The sequence below is a fragment of the Ambystoma mexicanum genome, chromosome 14 (genome assembly GCF_040938575.1).
Source record: "Ambystoma mexicanum isolate Mex_15411 chromosome 14, UKY_AmexF1_1, whole genome shotgun sequence".
Taxonomy (NCBI): domain Eukaryota; kingdom Metazoa; phylum Chordata; class Amphibia; order Caudata; family Ambystomatidae; genus Ambystoma; species Ambystoma mexicanum.
In genome coordinates, this window is record NC_090940.1 from 560,491,674 (window position 1) to 560,518,058 (window position 26,385).

The 26,385-nt window shown below is 46.1% G+C and overlaps 1 protein-coding gene across 1 annotated transcript in view; it reads left to right on the forward strand.

Moving 5' to 3' along the window:
* SPTLC2 (serine palmitoyltransferase long chain base subunit 2) overlaps positions 1-26,385 on the forward strand; it is a 475,564-nt gene that overhangs the window by 182,792 nt on the left and 266,387 nt on the right. Inside the window, exons 7-9 of the mRNA XM_069637917.1 lie at positions 11,608-11,701; positions 19,474-19,579; positions 25,430-25,649. Of these exons, the coding sequence (XP_069494018.1) occupies positions 11,608-11,701; positions 19,474-19,579; positions 25,430-25,649 (420 nt within the window). The remainder of the gene's footprint in view (positions 1-11,607; positions 11,702-19,473; positions 19,580-25,429; positions 25,650-26,385) is intronic.

Below are 26,385 nucleotides of genomic sequence, written 5' to 3' on the forward strand. Positions count from 1 at the left end.
TAGGAAACAGGGGAAATTACTTTTGAATGCCAACCTGCAGTCCGATATTACAGTTCCAAACTGAAAGTTCTAAAAAGGTGTAGAAAGCAAATGTATGTTCCATAAGGCTTGGGGTTTGGTTCCCTTTCCCCAAAGCCTTTCTTTTGTTCCACAAGGCTTAGTTTGTTTATTCTTAGTGAACAGACCTGCCTCCCAGGGCTGCAACAAGGTAAAAGAGCCTAGCTATTTACGAAGCTGTGCTGCAATTAATCTTCTCACTTGTTGGGGGTCCCAGACCCCATTCACAATATCCCTCTTCTCAACCCACTCTTACCAATAGGGTATACCAGGTTCTTCACTTGCCAGTTTTGTTGCTCTTCATCTTTTACCCACAGCCTTGGTTTACTCTTCTGTCAGGGTCTGTGAGATAGTGAGCTAAAGACTCTGGGTAAGTCTCTTGCAACCAGGACTAATGTCTGGCAGAGAGACTCCCAGGACCCCCCTTGTTAATTTGCATATGCAAGTAACTTTGGGTCTCACCCTAAGTTACTAGGGGAATCCAGACGTGGACCCCTTGCTCACTATTCTTAGAGAGGCACAGCTCCTCCCTACTGATGAGGTCCAACCAGACCGAAACACGTGTCTGGGGATGCTGTTGGTACTCTTGTTCAGAGGAGAATTGCCTAGCATTTCGGTGCTGGACTGCCCCAGGGCAGGACAAAGACTGATATGTTTAGGATATTTCTTCTCTGTGAAAGATAGTGAGCTAAAGACTCTGGGTAAGTCTCTTGCAACCAGGACTAATGTCTGGCAGAGAGACTCCCAGGACCCCCCTTGTTAATTTGCATATGCAAGTAACTTTGGGTCTCACCCTAAGTTACTAGGGGAATCCAGACGTGGACCCCTTGCTCACTATTCTTAGAGAGGCACAGCTCCTCCCTACTGATGAGGTCCAACCAGACCGAAACACGTGTCTGGGGATGCTGTTGGTACTCTTGTTCAGAGGAGAATTGCCTAGCATTTCGGTGCTGGACTGCCCCAGGGCAGGACAAAGACTGATATGTTTAGGATATTTCTTCTCTGTGAAAGATAGTGAGCTAAAGACTCTGGGTAAGTCTCTTGCAACCAGGACTAATGTCTGGCAGAGAGACTCCCAGGACCCCCCTTGTTAATTTGCATATGCAAGTAACTTTGGGTCTCACCCTAAGTTACTAGGGGAATCCAGACGTGGACCCCTTGCTCACTATTCTTAGAGAGGCACAGCTCCTCCCTACTGATGAGGTCCAACCAGACCGAAACACGTGTCTGGGGATGCTGTTGGTACTCTTGTTCAGAGGAGAATTGCCTAGCATTTCGGTGCTGGACTGCCCCAGGGCAGGACAAAGACTGATATGTTTAGGATATTTCTTCTCTGTGAAAGATAGTGAGCTAAAGACTCTGGGTAAGTCTCTTGCAACCAGGACTAATGTCTGGCAGAGAGACTCCCAGGACCCCCCTTGTTAATTTGCATATGCAAGTAACTTTGGGTCTCACCCTAAGTTACTAGGGGAATCCAGACGTGGACCCCTTGCTCACTATTCTTAGAGAGGCACAGCTCCTCCCTACTGATGAGGTCCAACCAGACCGAAACACGTGTCTGGGGATGCTGTTGGTACTCTTGTTCAGAGGAGAATTGCCTAGCATTTCGGTGCTGGACTGCCCCAGGGCAGGACAAAGACTGATATGTTTAGGATATTTCTTCTCTGTGAAAGATAGTGAGCTAAAGACTCTGGGTAAGTCTCTTGCAACCAGGACTAATGTCTGGCAGAGAGACTCCCAGGACCCCCCTTGTTAATTTGCATATGCAAGTAACTTTGGGTCTCACCCTAAGTTACTAGGGGAATCCAGACGTGGACCCCTTGCTCACTATTCTTAGAGAGGCACAGCTCCTCCCTACTGATGAGGTCCAACCAGACCGAAACACGTGTCTGGGGATGCTGTTGGTACTCTTGTTCAGAGGAGAATTGCCTAGCATTTCGGTGCTGGACTGCCCCAGGGCAGGACAAAGACTGATATGTTTAGGATATTTCTTCTCTGTGAAAGATAGTGAGCTAAAGACTCTGGGTAAGTCTCTTGCAACCAGGACTAATGTCTGGCAGAGAGACTCCCAGGACCCCCCTTGTTAATTTGCATATGCAAGTAACTTTGGGTCTCACCCTAAGTTACTAGGGGAATCCAGACGTGGACCCCTTGCTCACTATTCTTAGAGAGGCACAGCTCCTCCCTACTGATGAGGTCCAACCAGACCGAAACACGTGTCTGGGGATGCTGTTGGTACTCTTGTTCAGAGGAGAATTGCCTAGCATTTCGGTGCTGGACTGCCCCAGGGCAGGACAAAGACTGATATGTTTAGGATATTTCTTCTCTGTGAAAGATAGTGAGCTAAAGACTCTGGGTAAGTCTCTTGCAACCAGGACTAATGTCTGGCAGAGAGACTCCCAGGACCCCCCTTGTTAATTTGCATATGCAAGTAACTTTGGGTCTCACCCTAAGTTACTAGGGGAATCCAGACGTGGACCCCTTGCTCACTATTCTTAGAGAGGCACAGCTCCTCCCTACTGATGAGGTCCAACCAGACCGAAACACGTGTCTGGGGATGCTGTTGGTACTCTTGTTCAGAGGAGAATTGCCTAGCATTTCGGTGCTGGACTGCCCCAGGGCAGGACAAAGACTGATATGTTTAGGATATTTCTTCTCTGTGAAAGATAGTGAGCTAAAGACTCTGGGTAAGTCTCTTGCAACCAGGACTAATGTCTGGCAGAGAGACTCCCAGGACCCCCCTTGTTAATTTGCATATGCAAGTAACTTTGGGTCTCACCCTAAGTTACTAGGGGAATCCAGACGTGGACCCCTTGCTCACTATTCTTAGAGAGGCACAGCTCCTCCCTACTGATGAGGTCCAACCAGACCGAAACACGTGTCTGGGGATGCTGTTGGTACTCTTGTTCAGAGGAGAATTGCCTAGCATTTCGGTGCTGGACTGCCCCAGGGCAGGACAAAGACTGATATGTTTAGGATATTTCTTCTCTGTGAAAGATAGTGAGCTAAAGACTCTGGGTAAGTCTCTTGCAACCAGGACTAATGTCTGGCAGAGAGACTCCCAGGACCCCCCTTGTTAATTTGCATATGCAAGTAACTTTGGGTCTCACCCTAAGTTACTAGGGGAATCCAGACGTGGACCCCTTGCTCACTATTCTTAGAGAGGCACAGCTCCTCCCTACTGATGAGGTCCAACCAGACCGAAACACGTGTCTGGGGATGCTGTTGGTACTCTTGTTCAGAGGAGAATTGCCTAGCATTTCGGTGCTGGACTGCCCCAGGGCAGGACAAAGACTGATATGTTTAGGATATTTCTTCTCTGTGAAAGATAGTGAGCTAAAGACTCTGGGTAAGTCTCTTGCAACCAGGACTAATGTCTGGCAGAGAGACTCCCAGGACCCCCCTTGTTAATTTGCATATGCAAGTAACTTTGGGTCTCACCCTAAGTTACTAGGGGAATCCAGACGTGGACCCCTTGCTCACTATTCTTAGAGAGGCACAGCTCCTCCCTACTGATGAGGTCCAACCAGACCGAAACACGTGTCTGGGGATGCTGTTGGTACTCTTGTTCAGAGGAGAATTGCCTAGCATTTCGGTGCTGGACTGCCCCAGGGCAGGACAAAGACTGATATGTTTAGGATATTTCTTCTCTGTGAAAGATAGTGAGCTAAAGACTCTGGGTAAGTCTCTTGCAACCAGGACTAATGTCTGGCAGAGAGACTCCCAGGACCCCCCTTGTTAATTTGCATATGCAAGTAACTTTGGGTCTCACCCTAAGTTACTAGGGGAATCCAGACGTGGACCCCTTGCTCACTATTCTTAGAGAGGCACAGCTCCTCCCTACTGATGAGGTCCAACCAGACCGAAACACGTGTCTGGGGATGCTGTTGGTACTCTTGTTCAGAGGAGAATTGCCTAGCATTTCGGTGCTGGACTGCCCCAGGGCAGGACAAAGACTGATATGTTTAGGATATTTCTTCTCTGTGAAAGATAGTGAGCTAAAGACTCTGGGTAAGTCTCTTGCAACCAGGACTAATGTCTGGCAGAGAGACTCCCAGGACCCCCCTTGTTAATTTGCATATGCAAGTAACTTTGGGTCTCACCCTAAGTTACTAGGGGAATCCAGACGTGGACCCCTTGCTCACTATTCTTAGAGAGGCACAGCTCCTCCCTACTGATGAGGTCCAACCAGACCGAAACACGTGTCTGGGGATGCTGTTGGTACTCTTGTTCAGAGGAGAATTGCCTAGCATTTCGGTGCTGGACTGCCCCAGGGCAGGACAAAGACTGATATGTTTAGGATATTTCTTCTCTGTGAAAGATAGTGAGCTAAAGACTCTGGGTAAGTCTCTTGCAACCAGGACTAATGTCTGGCAGAGAGACTCCCAGGACCCCCCTTGTTAATTTGCATATGCAAGTAACTTTGGGTCTCACCCTAAGTTACTAGGGGAATCCAGACGTGGACCCCTTGCTCACTATTCTTAGAGAGGCACAGCTCCTCCCTACTGATGAGGTCCAACCAGACCGAAACACGTGTCTGGGGATGCTGTTGGTACTCTTGTTCAGAGGAGAATTGCCTAGCATTTCGGTGCTGGACTGCCCCAGGGCAGGACAAAGACTGATATGTTTAGGATATTTCTTCTCTGTGAAAGATAGTGAGCTAAAGACTCTGGGTAAGTCTCTTGCAACCAGGACTAATGTCTGGCAGAGAGACTCCCAGGACCCCCCTTGTTAATTTGCATATGCAAGTAACTTTGGGTCTCACCCTAAGTTACTAGGGGAATCCAGACGTGGACCCCTTGCTCACTATTCTTAGAGAGGCACAGCTCCTCCCTACTGATGAGGTCCAACCAGACCGAAACACGTGTCTGGGGATGCTGTTGGTACTCTTGTTCAGAGGAGAATTGCCTAGCATTTCGGTGCTGGACTGCCCCAGGGCAGGACAAAGACTGATATGTTTAGGATATTTCTTCTCTGTGAAAGATAGTGAGCTAAAGACTCTGGGTAAGTCTCTTGCAACCAGGACTAATGTCTGGCAGAGAGACTCCCAGGACCCCCCTTGTTAATTTGCATATGCAAGTAACTTTGGGTCTCACCCTAAGTTACTAGGGGAATCCAGACGTGGACCCCTTGCTCACTATTCTTAGAGAGGCACAGCTCCTCCCTACTGATGAGGTCCAACCAGACCGAAACACGTGTCTGGGGATGCTGTTGGTACTCTTGTTCAGAGGAGAATTGCCTAGCATTTCGGTGCTGGACTGCCCCAGGGCAGGACAAAGACTGATATGTTTAGGATATTTCTTCTCTGTGAAAGATAGTGAGCTAAAGACTCTGGGTAAGTCTCTTGCAACCAGGACTAATGTCTGGCAGAGAGACTCCCAGGACCCCCCTTGTTAATTTGCATATGCAAGTAACTTTGGGTCTCACCCTAAGTTACTAGGGGAATCCAGACGTGGACCCCTTGCTCACTATTCTTAGAGAGGCACAGCTCCTCCCTACTGATGAGGTCCAACCAGACCGAAACACGTGTCTGGGGATGCTGTTGGTACTCTTGTTCAGAGGAGAATTGCCTAGCATTTCGGTGCTGGACTGCCCCAGGGCAGGACAAAGACTGATATGTTTAGGATATTTCTTCTCTGTGAAAGATAGTGAGCTAAAGACTCTGGGTAAGTCTCTTGCAACCAGGACTAATGTCTGGCAGAGAGACTCCCAGGACCCCCCTTGTTAATTTGCATATGCAAGTAACTTTGGGTCTCACCCTAAGTTACTAGGGGAATCCAGACGTGGACCCCTTGCTCACTATTCTTAGAGAGGCACAGCTCCTCCCTACTGATGAGGTCCAACCAGACCGAAACACGTGTCTGGGGATGCTGTTGGTACTCTTGTTCAGAGGAGAATTGCCTAGCATTTCGGTGCTGGACTGCCCCAGGGCAGGACAAAGACTGATATGTTTAGGATATTTCTTCTCTGTGAAAGATAGTGAGCTAAAGACTCTGGGTAAGTCTCTTGCAACCAGGACTAATGTCTGGCAGAGAGACTCCCAGGACCCCCCTTGTTAATTTGCATATGCAAGTAACTTTGGGTCTCACCCTAAGTTACTAGGGGAATCCAGACGTGGACCCCTTGCTCACTATTCTTAGAGAGGCACAGCTCCTCCCTACTGATGAGGTCCAACCAGACCGAAACACGTGTCTGGGGATGCTGTTGGTACTCTTGTTCAGAGGAGAATTGCCTAGCATTTCGGTGCTGGACTGCCCCAGGGCAGGACAAAGACTGATATGTTTAGGATATTTCTTCTCTGTGAAAGATAGTGAGCTAAAGACTCTGGGTAAGTCTCTTGCAACCAGGACTAATGTCTGGCAGAGAGACTCCCAGGACCCCCCTTGTTAATTTGCATATGCAAGTAACTTTGGGTCTCACCCTAAGTTACTAGGGGAATCCAGACGTGGACCCCTTGCTCACTATTCTTAGAGAGGCACAGCTCCTCCCTACTGATGAGGTCCAACCAGACCGAAACACGTGTCTGGGGATGCTGTTGGTACTCTTGTTCAGAGGAGAATTGCCTAGCATTTCGGTGCTGGACTGCCCCAGGGCAGGACAAAGACTGATATGTTTAGGATATTTCTTCTCTGTGAAAGATAGTGAGCTAAAGACTCTGGGTAAGTCTCTTGCAACCAGGACTAATGTCTGGCAGAGAGACTCCCAGGACCCCCCTTGTTAAAGGGTCTGTGAGACAGGCATGGCATCAAGAGACACAGACTCGAAGATGTTAGTTTCAAAACCTTTATTTACTGAGGTTCCTGGGTTGGTGTAATACCTAGCTGGCCCTAACTCTAAAGGGATGGTTCCCTTAACTGATGTTACTAAGGGCCGTCAATGTATAAGAGTCCAAAACAATAATCTGTGTCTAAACCTATGCTTGCCCTCACTCTTTACAAAAATGTGTTGGGAAGTCTTTAAAATGGAAGAAATAGTGGTTGAACAGAAAATAGAAAACCAAGGTTTGTTTCAGGTGACTTTCTCACCAGGTGTGGGGTGGTCAGCTTCACAAAAGGAAGTTCAGTCAACAAAGGGCTGTTCATCAGACGTTCTCCATAGTTCTTGTCTGTCTGACACTTTCAAATGTCTTAAGTTCCTTGGAATTCCCTTCCCCAAGCTTGAGCTCTTTCAAGTTCCAAAACGCAGGATGCCTTGCTCTGGCTCCTTGGAGTCACGGCTCCCTAGCCTTGCTGCAGCCCCACAAACACTGGGTCAGCGTTATGGCATGCTGTTCTGCTCCAGGCTTCAGGTCCTGCTGCTCTCTGATCCTTGGCTTCTCTGGTCCGGACAACATCCCCAGCTCGCTTAGTTGCTTGCTCGCTCCTTTGTGAAAAACTACACCTTTTTATAGTTGAACAGTCGAGTGGAGTCAGGTGTAAGTTGTCATTGTCAATTGCCTGACCCTGCCTGACTCTATAATGGGATAACGTGTATTTTTTTCTATAGCAGGTTTCCCGTACTTGCCCCCTGTTTCTAGGGGTAATCTTCACTGATCCTAGTTGCATCCTCTCGTCTCAGTATTTGCTGGCAATGGGGAGGGGGAGATGGGGTGAGATTGAAAATACACTATTAGGCTGAGGGAGAGTGGGTTGGGGCTATTATTGGGATGGTGGTAGTACCATGTCTCGCCCTGGGGTATCCTTCTCCCAATCCCTTGTGGCCCTACACTCAGGTGATCCTCCCTTGCTTGTCCACCCCCACGGTCTGGATCTAAAAGCGATGGCTCTTCCCTGGCCTCCTGAATGGAAGATCCCAAAGGGGTAGGTGAGAGAATACCGTCAGGTTTCTCACAGGTCTGTGAGTGTCTTTTATTTCCATAAAGTTTGTTGGGTCCCAGATCTCCTCTGCTAGGACTCTCAGCCCCGATACTTGTTCTTCCTTCACTCTACTCTGTGCCCAATGTGCTCCCTGGGTTACCCCAACCTTTAGACTAGCTACCCCCTGTACCTGTAGGACTTTGGACTTGTCTCTTCAGTTGCTCTCGCGTCTCCCAGGAGTTATGGTGGTACTTTGGTCTCAGTGGGACCTTCTGCTGTACTTTGCATACTCTCCTTGCAGTCTCCCGTTGTATGGATGTCAGTGCGGCAGCCCTGCTAACAGGCAGGTACGTTTCCTCTCCCACTGTCTGCTTCCTGCTTCATTAGTTCCCTGTGGGTCTGCCTTCCTCCTTTGCCATCTGCTTCTCCCTGCTGAGTGTCTGCACGGCCCTTGAAAAGTGCTTAGTCCTCACCTAATTTTGACCGAAGACTCCATCCTTCTCTCACCGCTCTGCCTTTGAATGACAGCTGACCAATCACGCTGTCACAAATGTTAGAGCGTTGAGGAACCCAAGGGCATACTCTCATCTACCTCTCAGGTGGCCAGCGAAAGGCCATCACTTTTGTATCCAGACCCTGGGGGTGGATATGCGAGGGGGGGGAGAAATCACATGGGTATAGGGGCCTCAATTAGTGGGAAAGAGGATGTCTGCAGGTGAGACATGGTATCCCCCTTTTCCCTGAGAATGAGAATTAATCATACCCTCCCCCTTCCTTCATAGGGTTTTGTCAGTCTCTAATGTCCCATAATCATGCACCTTGAAGACTGTGATGAGGAAGAGACAACTAGGAGTAATGCACACTCCTAGTCCGTTTCCCCATTGTGGTACAGAGAACATGAATGCCTATGGAGGGTTGGGCATGTCCAGTTAACTGGTGTCATTATGGTCAGACCTATTGCTCGCACCTGCAACCTATTAAAAGGCCAGAGGTGCTTAAAGCAATACAGCAGGGGGAAGCAGCCTGGAGAGAAGGCGGCAGCTGCGATATGAGGAGCAGGGTGGGGCAGGACCGGCAGAGAGGATGCCATGTGTTGCCAGCAAGTGAGAAAGATGCCGCGACCAGAGCGTGCCGTGAGAGGACCAGAGCCCCAGTAATTATCTGAGCTGCATGTTCCCAGCTGGAGCTGGGGAACATGGAAACCAAGCACAATGGGATGCTCCAAGGTGGTCTCCCAACTTGCTGGAGCGCCCGATGCATACCTGGGAGGCAAGAATAAGACAACAGAAAGAACACGCCCAGCGGAGCAGATCAGCTCCGGAGAGTGCAAGGCAGTGAACACTTGTACCGGGGTGCTCCAGGGGCAGGAAATTGACATCCCTACACATTGTATCTCTTTAGTTGTGAGGGCAATTATAGGTTTTGGACACACTTTTAAGTTGAACTTATTGGCACAGACTATCCTTAGTTTCTCTAGGTAGGGAAATCCCACCTTAGCATAGGGCAAGTTGGGCCTTAATCCATCCTGGCATGTAAAACATAAGACTTTGTTAAGAAAAGTGAATTTGTTGTCTGTGTCTTGCTTCATGATGCCTTCACAGCGTGTACCTTTGTTCTTTCCAGTGATCTACCTTACTGGCGTCCTCTTCTTCATCTCAGTACTACCATTGAATACTGTCAGTGTCTTTTCCCCCTCAATGGGTTCCACTAGAGAGGTATTGCAACAGTACATTGTGGTACTTGTTGGAGGGTATAGAAAAGGAGTCGGAGTAAGGGTGGGTGGATTAAAGGGGTACTGTGCTCTCCCTGTTTGGTCACTGATCTCGACCTGGTCCTCACTCCCCATAAGGTCCTCCCGTTGAGTACCACCCCCAGGGGGACTATCTGGTAGTGGCCTCACCACCCTGGCCTCATGGGGGGGGGGGCAAAGGGGGCGTGGGCTTCCCCATCGAAAACAGTGACGATACCTTGGGATTCATCACTTGCCCTTGAAACGAATGAGGATGCCAGCACACAGTCCTAAAAGGGTGGCCATCCACTTCTTTAATGCGCTTAATGGCTCTTGAATGTAGAGCTGCTGAAAGTTACTGCAATGTGGAGTGGTTCAAGCGCCATGGTCGAGCTATGCAGAGGAAGTGCACTAATCGTCATACTGCAACATAATTGGAAGCATGGACACAAATAGATATGATAAAAAGGCTCTGAAAACAGTTTGGCCAGCAGTCTCCTGCAGGTGGTAATATGTAATGCAATCAGAAAGCAAAGGGAGCTCTAGACGCGAACTACAGTGTTTGGTACTGCAGTAGATCTTTAGATGTACAGATTGGATGTAACTATTGATTACTAATTTGTGCAAGCATTTAGTTTGCTTTGTGTATTTATTATGAAAAAGGAAAGGAAGAACTAAGCAACGTGGATTGCGTAGCAGGCAGATAACTGGCCAAACTAGATGCAATATTGTTTTTTGTGGTCATCTCACTTTCAGGGTACCTGGTATAAAGCAACAGGGTGATAATATAGAATGTCAAGGAGTATGGGTTGATCACCAGTTGCAAGATGTATGCAACCTGCAGGTTACAGAACTATGTTTGCCATCAAAAGCATTTGATCATGTGATAATTTACATTTTAAAATGTTCACTAGTCAACATGATGCATCTTCCCCAACAAAATAAGTTGATATCATGAAATTCTGATACACTAACTTAAGTTTTACTATAAAGCATGGAGAAGATGCAGGGTTTTACAGTTTCAATACTGTAATAATGTATTATTTAACAACTTCCATTTTAGGAATGGAATTGCAGGACTGCTTTTTTAAAAGATCTAAAGTTGACACATACTTGTCGGTGCCAGACAAGATATAAAAAGGTTTAAAAGTATCATCCTGATTGCTTCTGGTTTGCAATTATTTGAAAAAGCCATTCTTGCCTACACATGCTTTTGGCACTTGAGGAGAGGCTTACTGCTGCACTTTCCCTCCATTAGCACTGAAGTGAACAGAGAAAGCGGGGTGAAGAGAGCACTGACCGCAAGAGAGGCTTGCAGGGCGAGCTTTATTTCATTGAAGAGGGCAACTTGAATAGCTAACTTTGCTACGCAAGTGTTCAATTGATTAGCAAACCTACAGAATTGCATAGCGAATTGCTATGCGACTGCTTATTTTATGCCTTGGAATCTCCAAATGTATTCAGACATCCACCTTTCTTCTATCATTGTTTTAATGTTGGTGACTAGATGGTAATGTTATAAGTTAAATGATGGTTGATACGCAGGTCTTGCATACAAAGGGTTGTGTAAAATTATAGTAGATGGGTATGGCATAGCAAAGGTTTATGATGCATGTCAATCTTAAAAAGCCAGCCAAATGAAAGGACTTGCATTCAAATTCACGATATGCCAAATTACTTCCCCATGAACCCACTCTTCCTCTTTACATGCCCTCTTCTGGGGGATTTGAAAGGATAAAGGACTTATTTCTACCATATTTCTGGAGCTAGTTTTCCGTTTTGGGTTTGCTGTGAAATAATTATCAGGTGCAATAGCCCAACAGGGGGGTGTTTGGGGAGTTGGCTGAGTTCTAGGTACTAGAAAGCTTGGTTAGTGAATTGGCCGCTGCTGTTGTTGGGTGCATATTTTATTTTCTTTTTGAGGTTCTGCTGCTTCATGTATACTCTTAGTAGCTAAAATGTCTTGCCTGAAATCTAACTCTCCTTCAGTCCAAGTTACTCATTCATGCTTTTGCTTATTTGCAGGGCTGCTTGATTTTGAGTGATGAGCTGAACCATGCATCGCTAGTGCTGGGAGCCAGGTTGTCCGGAGCGACCATTCGCATTTTCAAACACAACAGTAAGTGCTAAGAAGTTCCTTGACATGCAGTGGATTTTGAGAAGGGTATGGATTTGTGTGCAAGGTTCAGATCATCCTGAGTGCATATAACTTGTTAAGCGGGACACAAATATGGGCATGGCAGCTCCAGTCTTTGCGTTTATTTATAAGTAACCTTTTGCTTTAGGTTTTGAGCAACGTCTTTGTATTGACCTGAAAGTTGTCGCACACCTTGAATGTCTGAAATCTCATCTAACTCCCAAGCAAAGGAGCACACGTTTTCAAGAACCCAAAACAACTCTACTCTTGCGACAAATGCTTAACAAATACAACCGCCCTGATCCCATGGTCAAGGCATGCTGAGATGGAATTAAAACGTGTGCAGCTGGCAACTGAAATTTCCTGAATCTAAACAGAACTCTAAATACCTGAGGTAGAGTTTAATCTACTTGCTCGATGTGCTTGTATTCTCATGTTTGGTGCACATGTCAGAAGTGTCCTGCTTGGATAACGCAGCCGTATTTATATTGTTGTACAATCGAGGACAAAGGTTCCCACATGGTAGGTCACATATTTATCAAAGATCCTACTATAAATCATTTATATGGTGTTGTACACACACCAACACAACCCCAGAACCCCCTGCTCTCTTCTCGCTATTCTAACTTTTATTCTATTTGCCTTTTTCTTTTGTTTATACTGCCGTATATATTTGATTGAAACATCCTGTATAAAATCGGGGTCCAAAATGGCATGGTAGAAACATTAATTTCAAAGGACAGGGAAAATGTGCAAATCTTTCAACAAAAAATCTCTATGGGAACTTGGAATAATCAGTTAAAGTTCCACAAAGTAAAAGGTATTGAACACACTCCTACAATTACATAACAAAATCAAGTGAATATTTAATAATGTAAAAGCAACATATATATTAAAGGGAGGGGGAGGTCTCACATTAATTTTAACCTCTGTGTACAACCTTTGACTCCCGAGGATCGTGGCCCTCCTGTGAGGTTCCGGCAGCACGTGTGGACATGGTTTCGTATTTTTGTATTTTGTTGCTTTTGACATCTGTCTGAGTGGCTCCGCTCCGCATTGCAACTCACCAGTTTGCGGGTAGTCCGGAGTTTTATTCAGGTACATGCTTGCACGGTCCCTTCTTCCAGGAATACCAGCGATGTACTCCCGTTTTCTGTGCGTGGCGTCTCCCCCTTTCCTACCGTGGCTTGCCGGTGTGCTTCTTGACTTCTTCCTCTCTCTCCTGACAGTGATTTGAGCTCCTGCACGTCACTGTTGGGTTGTTCTGGACCAATCCAGTATTGCATAAGCCTGGAAGGTTCACTCCGGTACTCAGAGATCTGCATCCTCCTGGACATCATCTACTTTAAAGTACTGGTGTTATCTTTACATGGAAAACCAATAGCATCCCCTGGTATCCTAGTCGGGTCTGAGGTATTCAGCAGACTAACTGTACAACAAAGGATGATGGCACTATCTGAAGATAGGAAAGAAGGGTTGGTCTTCGGTAAAGAGGGAGTTTGAGCTAAAGCAGTATTATACTGCATTGTCTGGGAAGAGTTGTCTCAAATCCCATAAGGGGCTTCCTCTTCATGTGATGGAATCCCCCCTCCCCCTGTGTACCACCCCTTGGGGGACTATTGTACTGTGGGCGCACTGCCCTGGCCCATTGGGAAAAGGTCTCCACCTAGGGGAGAAGGGCTGACATCCATAGATTCGTCACACTGCATAAAACTAGACATCCTTCTGAAAACCAAGCCTTACTTTCACAGCCAGAGACTCGTTGCTAGAAGTGAAAAAAATGCTATTTTGCATGGCAGGATTCTAAGTTTTCACCCTCATTCACAGTTGGCAGTGGTCATTATGGCTCTTTATAGACTCGTCTTTGTGCCCATGTGGAAAAGAGGAGAAAGCCCTGGACATATTGGTAAAAAAAATCTGTCAACAGTTTGTTACACCTATGCTAAACTGATTTGGATGCTAGTTTGGTGGCATGCAGCTTCATACAATTGACTTGTATTAGCCATTTTACTGAGTTCTTGCCCTACGACGAGAAAGTAAAATGTGTCCGGTGTGGCAGATGGTTCTAATTCAGTTGGAGATGGCAGCTAATGTCATTGGACCACAGCTCGTGGTATGCCGTCTGATTTATGACACCAAGCCTACAACCTACACAATACTCCAATACCCCTGAGGTAGGTTTGCACTGTAAACCTATATAATAAAGACCTGGTTTTAACATGCCAAACGGTTTCCAGATGCACAGTGTGAGAAACCTGATGGTGTCTCACCTGCTAGTCCCCAGGGATCTGTTATTCAGGTGGCCAGGACACGGTCATCGCTTTTGTATCCAGTTCCTGGGGATGGACCAGTGCGGGAGGATCACCTGGATGAGGGGTCCTTGGGGAGTGGAAGTGGGGCAGCGATACGTGTGTGACACGGTATCCCCTTTCTTATAACACCTTTTCCCCATCCTGCCATGTAGGACACCTAGGAAATCAGCTCCCCCCCTTTTCGCTAGAAACACTTTTTCACAGACAGCCCACAGTGAGCCTAACACCAGAGCCGTATACCTGACCTGTCCCAACACCAGGGTCCGACAAGATCAGTCAATTACTGATCATTACACACATACCTGACTTGATCACACTTCCCCACACAGATAAAAGGCAGAGCACGCAAGCACACTCTGAGCGAGGCAAAGCACATGCAGAGACAGCTGTTCCAGGATGGCAGTTTAATACAAGGAGAAAGATGGGGAGCCCAAAGAGGGTCGCAAGAAGGGAAGTACCCTTGAATTCTAAAGACTTACTTTCGTGAACCTTGGAAAGTAAGAAACTGAAAAGCAGGAACAAAGGCTGATAGAACCTGTACAGTGTGTCGTAGGTACCCGGGGCTCTCCTGCATCGATAAACCAGGCGGGGAGGAGTGATTGCCGCTGTGGTACTGTCCTTGGCTCCTACAACAAAGCAGCGTCGGAAAAGACAGCACAGCTGGTGAGTCAGAGACTGATATCAAACCAACTTGTGTTTCGAACCAAGGTTGCAAGTGGCAACTTTGTATAAAGGGAACTGCGTTCGAGGCCTTTGTGATGAGCGACGCAAATATAATTGAAAGCTATCAAGACTGATTGAACTTTCGGAAAATCAAGCAAAGATGCCATATACAGAGTGGCCGGGCGCCACCTGGATACTCATTCGAAACTCTGTTAGGTACACAACCGATGCTTTATGTTAAAAAGTAAGATTGAGAACGAAGTGGTCATACAACGGGTCAAGATAAACCCTGTGTACATTTGAGTGTTTTGATCGTGTAAAGTGCATCGTCATTGGTCCGAGCCTGGCTGAGGGAGACAAATTGATGTGAAAAGGATTTGAGCCCGGCTGAGGGGGATCCAGGGTGAACACCCAACCGGTGGATACCAGAGTAAGGAAAAGAACGTTCATTTTGTATCGCATACGCTTTGATATGAAATATTTTATTTGTTTCGCGCCCATACACCAGTGTTTCAGACTGCAACGAGGCAAGGGAGGGGGAAACAAGGGAGGACAAAACAACAATCTTACTAGGCTCAGTGACATTGAGAATGTACAAGTGCAGGGGAGAGGGAAATGGGAAAATGCGAAGGGCGGGGGGAGTGGAAAGTACTGAACATGTGCTAGAACAGGAAGTGCGGCCAGCAGGTGGTAAGTGCAAGAATCAGGTGTAGACAACAGGTGTCTGATAAGTGCTGGAAGGAGACTGTAGGGTTGCAGATACAGACCCAAGAGCAGGGGGTTGCTGGGAGGGCAGGTATCTGGGCCCGTAATCGGAGGGTAAGCAGTGTCCGGTGGTAAAGCAGACAATTAGCAGGGGAGAGGAAGAGCGACGGCTGAAGCAAAGAGGAAGGTCTTGAGGTGCTTCAGGAACAGAAGATTGTTCTCCTCGTGTCTCAGAGGCTGTTCCAGAGGGAGGCCCCAGCCAAGGAAAGGGATCTACCCCCAACTCGTTGCTTGGAGAAGCGACTGACCCTGAGGGAGTTGGAGGTGAAGTAGCGAAGAGCTCGAGTAGGAATTTATTTACACTGTGAGAGTGGAAGGTATTGTGGACCCAGGCCCCAGAAAGCCTTGTGGACAATGCAAAGTGTCTTGAATTTAATCCTTGCAGTCACTGGGAGCCAATGAAGAGATTTAGTGGCTGGAGAGCTAAGATTCCAGGGTTAGAAGACATCGACAAGTCTTGCAGTCTTGTTCTGGATGAGCTGCAGAGGACGGAGAGCGGTTGCAGGCAGATTTAGAAAGAGGCTGTTGCAGTAGTCCAGCCTAGAGAGGACCAGAGCTCTGGCGACCGTGAGCTTTTGGGGGAAGGAAGAATACCTCTGAGGAGGTGTAGTTGGTATTTGGACTTTTTTGAGACATCATAGATGTGATGAGAAAAGGAAAGTGTGGAGTCAAAGATGACCCTGAGTTTCTTAGCCTCGCAAGTGGGAGCAAGGAAAGGGCCAAGGGAGACCGGCCAGAGAATTGCGATAAAGGAAGGTGCAGGTGTGCCGATGAGGAGGATCTCTGTCTTACTGACATTAAGGCAGAAGTCGTTGGCGGCGCACCACTTCTGGATTGCAGTCAGTCAGAGGTGAGAGTGGGAGAGGAGGTGGCAGAGCGGAGCCTGAAAACAAATTGGGTATCTTCTGCATAGCATTGAAAGTTTGATCAGAGCAGCAATGCACTGGGCGAGTCGTGCCAGATATTGAAGAGCGAGGGAGACAGGTTAGACCCCCTGGAGGGGCACCAGAGGTAGAAAGTGAGATGGGGGAGGGGGCAGGAAGAACCCAAGTTGGAACTGGGAGGGTTGGTTGGAGAGGAAGGTCGTCGGCCAGCCTGATCAGCGATACCCAGATTATCACAGAGGCGATTGAGCAGGATGACATGGTTAATTGTGTCAAAGGCAGAAGAAAGATCGAGTAGGATGAAGACAGATGGGATATTATAGTCAAGGTTAGAGAGCCGGTCTTCACAGATGTTCAGGAGAGCAGTTTCCGTGCTGGCAGCTCTGAAGCCAGCTGCTCTTCGCATATATAGGGGAGAGGCTCATATCCACTGATATGTAGAGAATTGGTTTATCGGAGCATCCTTAAAAGGCCTTTTTACCTCTACGGAAGTTTCTATTCCTGATGTTCACTCTGGGCCTATCGAGCCATTTGAACAAGTCCTATTTACTAACCTGTGAATCATGTTTTCATTGGCTTTCTGTGGCACTCTTGAGTAAGCAAGGCTTTCCTGTTTGGAGCTTGTCGAGGCATTTCACATACTTGCTCCCCTTTCCATACAGCTGGTACTGATGCCAGCAGAGTTTTCCAGAAGGCTTAGGTGCGTCTGTAAACCTGTGTTGTGGTTTTGATTCCACAGCTCGGTGGAGCCAACCCTTCAACACTCAGCTCACTGTGACTATGACACACTGCCCCAAACACTGCCAGTTTCAATGTGCCTCTGTTTTGCACTCGTCCATCCAAACATTCAGCCACCTTGGTCCTTTGACCTCTTTCTGGGCAGTGATAGGACATCTGCAAGTACAGGATCTAAGCACCCCAATGCAACAGAAGGTGCATATAAATGTTTCCCAAGTTGAACTTTGTACCCATCAATTCATTCTGCCCTTGTTGTTTAGATGTGAGATCCTGATGCACACCACCATCAAGAAGTAGTCCACAAGAAATGCCCTGGTATTCAAATGACCATGAACAGTTAGTTTCAGTTGATAACTTAAACATTTAGCATTCACCAAAATATTTTTGGATGCTTTCATTCTTTGACCAAGGAAGTTTTCTCCCCTGTGTATACACAAGTACAGGTTTTGAGGGACGGGAGTATAGGAAGTATTTACATTTCGACTAATGCAGCCACTAAACAGTATTGCGGTAGATACTGAATTCTTCTCTATGGACAATTTGGGCAAAGTGCAAGTCAAATCAAAATTTTGTAATGGACAAGAAATTACATTCCAAGTGTTTTTACCTGTGTTAACGTGGGATGTTGGGGTGAAGTGAGCCCCGTGCTTGCAGAAGAAGTCCATAAGCTTCCTCAATTTATTTTTAAGTGGGAATATGGAGTGATTACGAGCAGACCAACCTGTCGCAAGTCCTGTGACTGTTTACCTGGTCTCAAAGAGGGGTTGGTTGAAATAAACAGGGATCAGAAACCAAGCTGGAGTTTCTAAAGGAGGAATTTGAGGCACTACTTTACCATTTCAGTCTACGCTGTCTGTAGACTAACAGTATGCTGAATGCAGTGATGGTAATCTAATTCATGCTGGCCATATTACTTTATAACGCTCTCCAGATGGTTGGGCCAAACACTGTGCACATCTTAACCTTTTACCTATGCATAGATTCTCTGATATGGCTACTGGCCTTACTACAAATGCTCTAATCTAGTTTGGGTGGCTGGCACATTGTGGTCGTCCCTAGATGGGCATGCCCTACTCCAGGGCTTGCAAAATCTACTAGCCCACTGGCATTGGCGATAGAATATTTTGAAGGGCGAGTACCACTTGCAGGGTACTCTGACCTTGTTGGCGAGTATGGGGATGTTCAAAACTAAATCTTTTTTTTTTTTTTGCATTTACTGAAAACAAACTTTGCAGTAAATTCCAAATAAAGGTTTCACTGTGCATGGCTAGCCTTTTATGTGACAGCAATGCACTGAATATGAAGTGTGCTTTTGGTGACGAGCAACGCTTTATAGAAACCAGAGGTAACCATTTTATCACCTGTTGTCATGGTGCGAGGGAATTTCTCTTACATGGAGTATGTAAATTAAGGAACTCGCTCTGCAGGTCTAGTGGAATTTTTAAGAATTTGCAAGGCCTGCATGCCTGCAGCTCCCCCTTCCCCAACACCCAAATGAATGTCCTCTCGCCATTTTAGCCATCTGTTCTCACTTTCCCACCTCCTGTAAACATGTGTTCTGTTATTACATTGAAATCTGACTTTCAACTTTATTACTTGGACTGCAACAGCTTTAATTTTACTGCTCATACTCTTTTTACAACCTGTTCATGTTAAACTCACCCAATCTTTCATTCTTTGAGGACCTTGACTAATCTCCTCGTCAAACTGGAAAATGACAACACCCTTTTTTTTAGTACCCCACACTTCTTTCATAAATGTGACATATGCACCCAGTTTAAGAATCCAAGATCCTTCTCCACTCCGCTCCACTGACTCTTGCAGACATTGGCTAGTTAAGTGTGCTTCTTCTTGGCTCTCTCCCTATATTATTGAGGTCTCGCCACAGCCTTTCCCTTCTCCTATTTTTCTGGAGATCATCTCCTTATTCGTCCCTGCCCACACCCAGTGTTTGAACATCTAGAACATTTGATTGCCCCCATAAACTCAACCACCACTTAAAACGTAGATCATTTCCCCTCATGACACTCATTTGCTGGACACAAAAACGGGTCTGAGATCTGCAACCTCTAATGGTGCATGGAAATTCACCTTGTTGAACTTTAAATTCACTCGTCTTTGCTCTTTCGACCTGGTTTGTCGTTTGGGCAAATCACATCAGAATCATTCAGACACCTACATTTCCACCACTATAGTCTGATACTGTATCGCCATTTACCCTCCTGCTTGCTTCCTGTTTTTTGAGACCAAACGTTGAAACATGAAATTCCCTGAATGTGTGTTCCGCCAGATTCCCTGTGTTGTAGAATTGTTGGTAATTCATGATTCTGAGGTTGTTCAGAGAAGGGATGTGATGTTCTGATTCTTTACTTGTAATGCCTGTCTTTTTTAGATATGCAGAGCCTGGAGAAACTGCTGAGAGATGCCATAGTTCATGGACAGCCTCGCACACGCAGACCTTGGAAAAAGATCCTTATTGTGGTAGAAGGAATATACAGGTACGGCTAACACCAGGTGGTGGAGCCTTTGTGCTGCAGAGACTTGGAGGATGGCATGTTTGATTTGGTAATTCAGCTTCAGTTCTTAACCAAGTGTACATCAGGCATTTGGTTGTAAGGGAGTTTTTTGGGCATGAAAATCATTTTCATTGCAGTCTTTACATTGTTTGCTTCTGTCTGCGGGTGGCCATTCTTTGCCCATTGACAACCCCTCCTGTGCCCTTCTCTTTCTAATGATGGTCCAGCGATCCCTTCCCCAATGAGGCGGGCAACAGCACTTCGCTTGCATCCACGGTCACTGAAAGTGTCTTCCTGTTTGACATATGCAAGATACTGAACTAGTACAATAATAGCCTATGCGCTCACCTAGCTAACTGATAAAAAAACATATTTTAAGTGTGTCTGGCACAAGTCATGACAAACGGGTCAACAATATTGAACGTCCTTTTTGCCTGCCAGTGACCTAATTAAGGTCCATTTAAAGACCATGAGTCTGTAATTCACCCTTCTAGAATAGGAGTTGCCATGATTGGAGGATAATGGCCCTCTCAGTTGTTACCCTAGGAAAAGCTGAAGGTGTAATTTGGAAAGGACCATTCTATCAAGCGACTGTGGCCTCTCCTCAGGTTTATAAAGCTATTAGCACTTGGAGTTTTATAACTGAAATGAAAATAAATGGTTTAAGCCTGCTGCTCTTATATCAGAATTTTTGGAATTGGGTATATAGCAGATATTATAGTCTATTCAATCATTTTGAATGACTGAGGTCTATAGCAGAATCCATGTGCTAAGGCCATATGTGCACTTGATTTACTATTGGACTGGCAGGTACTGCATTATTTGGGCCCCACTATGACCCTCCAAAAGCGCACTGTTTGCTGTGCTCAATTTCCACAAAATCTAGAAAGTGTTTTTTAAATCCATGCAGTTCACGAATGCCACAGCGATTACCAAAGGGGCAACTGCAGATAATCCGATTGATCCCAGTAGACCAAAGACCTATACTCCCCTAATTTTAGGGTTTTGGCATGTTTTTCACAAACCCTGAGGTGATTTTAAATTGCACGTGCTGCACTTTTTCTGAAAATCTCAAATTAAACTGTACATACTCTCAGCTAGGCCTCCTCAGAATTATTGACCCAAACTGGAGACCACTTTTGCAGTACTGTGTTCAATACAGGACACCGGATCCCGTTTGTAGTTTAAATCGCACGTCCTAATGAAATGCTCAGTAATTTGATTTGGAAGCATGCAAATTATAGACTTATCTTGAGTTATGCGTCCTGCCGTTCATTAGCTTTTATCCATTAATCTGCATAGGATTAAATGAGTTATCAAAACACAGTTTCAGAGCATTATAAGTGGGCAATCATTAAACAGTCCTCTTCACAAAGATGCTCCTCTGTCATGCAAATGGCAAGTAGCCAGCAAAATAGCTCAGTGCCCCTTCCACCTTTGGAACAACGTTTTGAGTCCCATGCCGATCCTGTTTTTAAGCAATTAACTGGGTAAAGGTCAACTTTAAGGATAAAAGGTATCCTTCCTCAGTTTTATATTGAGCACCATTAAATTGGTTTAAGTATTGTCACCTCTCTTAGAAATGTGCGGTTGTCGTCATTAAGCATTATCCCACACTGCATTATTAGAACACTGTCTCCCTAAATGCTCGGTATTGTCTGTATGGATGTATGCTGCACATGGAATCCCCTAATTGTGCGTCAGATGTTCCTTGGCCAGTGGTGCTTCACCTTAATCTCCAGGAGAGCATGAACAGTGTGCAGTATTTTCTCACATTTTAATTAATGTGTTTGAGGTCAGTAGAATGTGGCGGGTACGGAGGGATTCCACAAATAGTGTAGTGAATTTGAGATCCAGGGCTCTAGCTTTATTATAGATTTTATTTGGTTTGCTGATTAGTGGATGGAGAGGCTAGTCTCTCTTATTGTTACAGTGAAGTCGTACAAGGACGACAACGTGTTCAATGGTCCCTTCTTGCAATTATTCTATACTATTAATACTGTATTATATAATTTCCCTTTCTCCTCCTCCTTGTTTCCTACCCCTACTTTCAGTCGTCAATCTTTGTTCCATTAACTCTACTTTTTGTAATATTCTCTTCCCTCTATTCCTGCTTTTTCACCTTTCACTCTCCAGATGATGCTGCAAACTCCCTTGACTCTTCCTTTTCATCTACTCTTGATTCTAGTCACCCCTCTCGCTACATCACCCTTCCCGCCACAGCTTTGGATTACTCCTGCTCTCACCTTCCTCCACTCTAGTCTCCGCAGGGCTGGACAGCGTTGGAAAAAGTCCCAGTCCCTCTGAACTTTCTGCTCTCTCCTTGCTGCACTTCTTATATGACAGAGCTTTGATCATTGCTAAAAAAAGACTACTTATCTGAACTCATGCTCTCCCTTTCCCACCAGCCCCACTGTCTCTCCCATCTCCCGCACACATTCCCATCCCCTCGATCTTCTGACCCTGCTCTTCTCTCTCGTTCTGTGATTTTGCCAATTACTTTACTTCTTAAGTTGTTCTTCGCTCCTCCTTCCCTCCTACTGATCTTCCTCCCCATGTTCTCCCTCCACGTTGCCTCCCTACTCATCATCTTCCTTAACGCCTCTTTCTGACCTTGATACCTCTGTCTTTCTTGTACGTGCCCGTCCAACTGCTTTCCCTTCTGACCTTCAGCACTCATTCCACAAATCTATCCTCTTATTCCTTACCGGACTTCCCTTATCAACTCTTCCCTTGATAATTCTTGCTTTCCATATCTTTTCAAACATACACTCCTTCTGATCTTGAAAAACCCTCAATCCTTCTTTACTGGCAAATGTCCACCCTGTTTCTCTTCTTACTTTTCTGTATAAATTCCTAGAGCGTGCTGTATACTCGCAGGTCTCTACATATCTCAACTTTCACTGCGTTCTGCCTCCACTTCAATCTGATTTCCATCCTTCGCACTCCACCAAGACTGACCTTCTACATGTTTCCACCTCTCTTCTCACTGCTCAGCACTCTTTAGATTTTCTCTGTTCTCATTCTCCTTGATCTTTCTGCAGCATTTGATACTGTTGGCCACTCACTACTTTCCACCCTCTCTTCTTTTCTGGATCTGTTCTCCTATCTCTCAAACCATTCTTACTCTGTTACCTGGGCTGGCCAAACCTCATCTTGCTCCCCTCCTCTTTGGGGTACATCAAGGGTCTGTCCTAGGTCCTTTACTTTTCTTTCTCTATACTATCCTGTTTTCGGCCCTCGTTCCTTCTAAAAATCTCTTTCCATCTTTATGCTGCTTCTTTGCCTCCCTGCTTCACACCTTACCTGTTTCGATCATCGGTTCTTTTTTCCCCTTCATCCTCGTTGTTCTATCTCTTCCTCTCTACTTTCCTTGACTATTCTTCCCTTTTGAATTCTGTCTCTCTTCCGTTTTTGCTCTATTGTTTTCAAGCATACCCATGGTCTAGCCCCTCTCTACCACTCTACATTAATCACTCTCGAGTCGCCTGCTCCTGTGCTTTATGCTCCCAGCACCAATTCTCTCTTTCTGTCCCCAAGCCCCCTTGAACCTCTTCATGCTTTCGGTCCTTCGTATAGCTTGCCCCTAAGCAGTGGAACTCCCTCCCCCCATCTACTCATTCTTTTACCTCTATATCATTCAAACTAATCCGAAGACTTGCCTCTGAGCCAAGCTTCCCAATTAACTGCTATGTTTTCACCTTTTTTGTTTTCTGGAATGAATTACTAATTTCTGTGATGTATATTTTTTTTGTTGTTTCTTCTGTTCAATGCTTTGACGTAAATCACTATACAAATACAATTTATCTTGATCTACATAACCGCCATCAGCGTGCATTTACAAAAGAAAATGAACCACCCCAAGTAAAAAAGAGAAAACAAAAATACAGTACTTCAAACAGATACAGCAGGCTAAACTGAGACATGGTAAACAGGTTCCTCAATTGCCAGTACGAAGTGCAAACTCCGGAGAACCTGTATCAAGGAACTTGCCTTGGCACCAGGAAACTGGGTCATATCTATTTCTACAACACATGATACACCCTTCTTATGAACTATAATTGCCCATTGCTACCAAGAAGACCTGATAAATGTAATGTAGGCTGAAACATTAGTAAAACATGAAAGACCCTCTGCTCTGTAGGCATGGAACAACAAAAGATGCATCACAAACGTTATTTTTGATACTGTGCGACAAATGTATCCCTTTGCTCCAATGTACATGTAAGATCACAGCGGTGTGGTAGCCTTTACTCACATTTAAACCATTGTTAGCTAGCCAGGCTATAGCCAACCCTCAAACTCTCCTACATACTTGTACCCCTCCCCAAAGCCCCACCCCAGCACTTAACATTCTTCACCCATCAGCCACAGCCAGCTTTCTTCTCACATCTATAAGGTTAGCCACCTTGTAACCAGTCTCATCTAGATAGAATTGTGAAGTTTAATGGGTGTCCCATCTGGACGGAACTCAGGTTTTTCTCATGGTCTACCATTTTGAGAACCAGAAGGAAACCACTAGGAAGCGTAGACCCTGCGGGTACAAGAATCCCGGGGAGGAATCCATGACCCCCAACGTAATCTTCCCTAACCAGAGGGCGGGGGGAACAACCCGATCACCAGGGGTGGACTGGCCTATAAAGAACTCTGGTGATTTCCCAGTAGGCCTCTGCACCTTGGGCCTCTTTTCTGTGGTAACCTACTTTGTTGACACTTTCTCATAGCAAAAGAGTAGGACATGCTCAAAATGTGTAATATGTGGCCACTTTGAACATTATTTCCAGGGCCTCTTTTGGGGCCCAGTCCACCCCTTTCGACCACCCATGTACCCATACCACTAGCCCACAGATGAAACGTAGGTAGGTAAGGACCCCACACGTCATGGGCAGGTAGGGACCAGAATCCTCTAACCTAAACTTCACCAGCACCAGGGCGGGGGAAACACACCTGCCGCAGCTAGATACACATACTACTAGAGTAATACTGGTGCAAACTGCCACTCCTCAACATCCCTGCCAACTAGGCAGCCAAATAACAATTCCAATCGTACAGAATAACCATAGATGTTGAGCGCAGACACGCAAAGACAGAGGTAAGAAAGAAACCTGCTAACCCAACTCTAAAACCTCAACTTTCCGCATACACTTCTCATACAGAAACTCACACAACCAGTTCTCTGCACAGCACTCTGCATGCACTTCACTACATTGCAACAACAGATCAACACATAACCTGGCACAACAGCACATGGGAATTCGCACCGACCCAAAAACCGCACTTAAGCTCGGGGAACTGTGCAAACTGAACTGAACCTGCCAACAGGACATCACAACTCTCACTTTGCTATCCCCACTACACACTACCAACACCCCACCGTCCCCTTTTTCACCCCCTCCTTTTCAGATCCGCCACAGCTCCTGGAGACCACCCCGGTGGTGACGATGCGCGGTACCAATACCTTTAACATTAACTGCAGGGCATGGTTTACAGTGCAGAGACCCCACGAACGCTTTTGCATTAACTTTGTGTAATTTCCTCACTGAGTGTTAGAAAATGCTGCTCGACGTATTATTGGCCTAATTTTAGAGGTCACAGAGGGAAAGTTTGCTACGTATACCCAGTCCTATTTGCCCCAGTAAACTTTCTTCTCTTGGAAGAGCCACGTATAATGTATTGGTTTGCTGACATTTCCACCAGAGATATGAAATGGCTTCAACTGTGTTTTTGGGTTGCGAATGTTTAATGAAGCTTTATAATGTGTATGCTTGGGAACCGGAGAGTAGATCTAAATTTCTTACAGTAAACTCAAATTATAATGTGTTTCTGTTTTAGCATGGAGGGTTCCATTGTGCGCCTCCCAGAAGTTGTGGCTCTGAAGAAGAAATACCGGGCTTATCTCTACCTGGACGAGGCGCATAGCATTGGTGCCCTCGGCCCCCGTGGCAGGGGAGTTGTGGACTATTTTGGACTTGACCCCAATGATGTAGATATAATGATGGGGACTTTCACAAAGAGCTTTGGAGCTGCTGGGGGATACATTGGAGGCAGCAAGGTAAGAAAGGGCAGAAGAGAATGTGTAGAGTGAGTATGTACACTTGGTGAGAGAAGTTTGTGAAGGCTTGTTGTGATAGGGTGGGAAAGTACAGACTGATCACTTGTGAATGTAGAAGCAAGTATGGACTGAGTTGGAAGCCTAGAAGCAGGTACTTTGGTAAAAGCAGACCCACCACACTTGCTGAGCTCCATGGCCGCCTCACTTTTTCTTTTCAGTTTGACGCCCAGAAAGCCTCTGTTCGCTCTAGGTTGTTTTTGCGTTTGCTCAGTAGGCAGTTATATGCTTGTGCAAATTGGCTAGTCGCTTCATCCCTTCAGATGTCTGTGGGCTGCAGAGGAAAATGCTTGTGATAAAAATGCCAATCACTTTAGCTATTTGGCAAGCAGCAGTGTGTCCCTTTCCGCCATTTTCATTTCTCTTTGGGAGGTGCTTTCCACAGAACCAGAGATGCCTCCATCGTTGCCCCACTACCCAATCTGCCTTCTTTCATCTAGGGAGCCCCCATGCTACCCTTCATTTGAATTTCTTCCTTTGGCTTTGGTGCCATGGGACACGTTGTCTCAAAATAAATGCTCCCCCCCTCGTATTTGTTGGCATTGTCATTGTCCATCACCCAACACAGCAGCATGGCTTCTGCTTCTCAAAACCTGCTGTTGACACCATGCCACTGGCGGCATTGCTCCTACAGTTTTCTCTGTGGCCTACTAGATGCTAGTCTGCACCTGGCATTGCT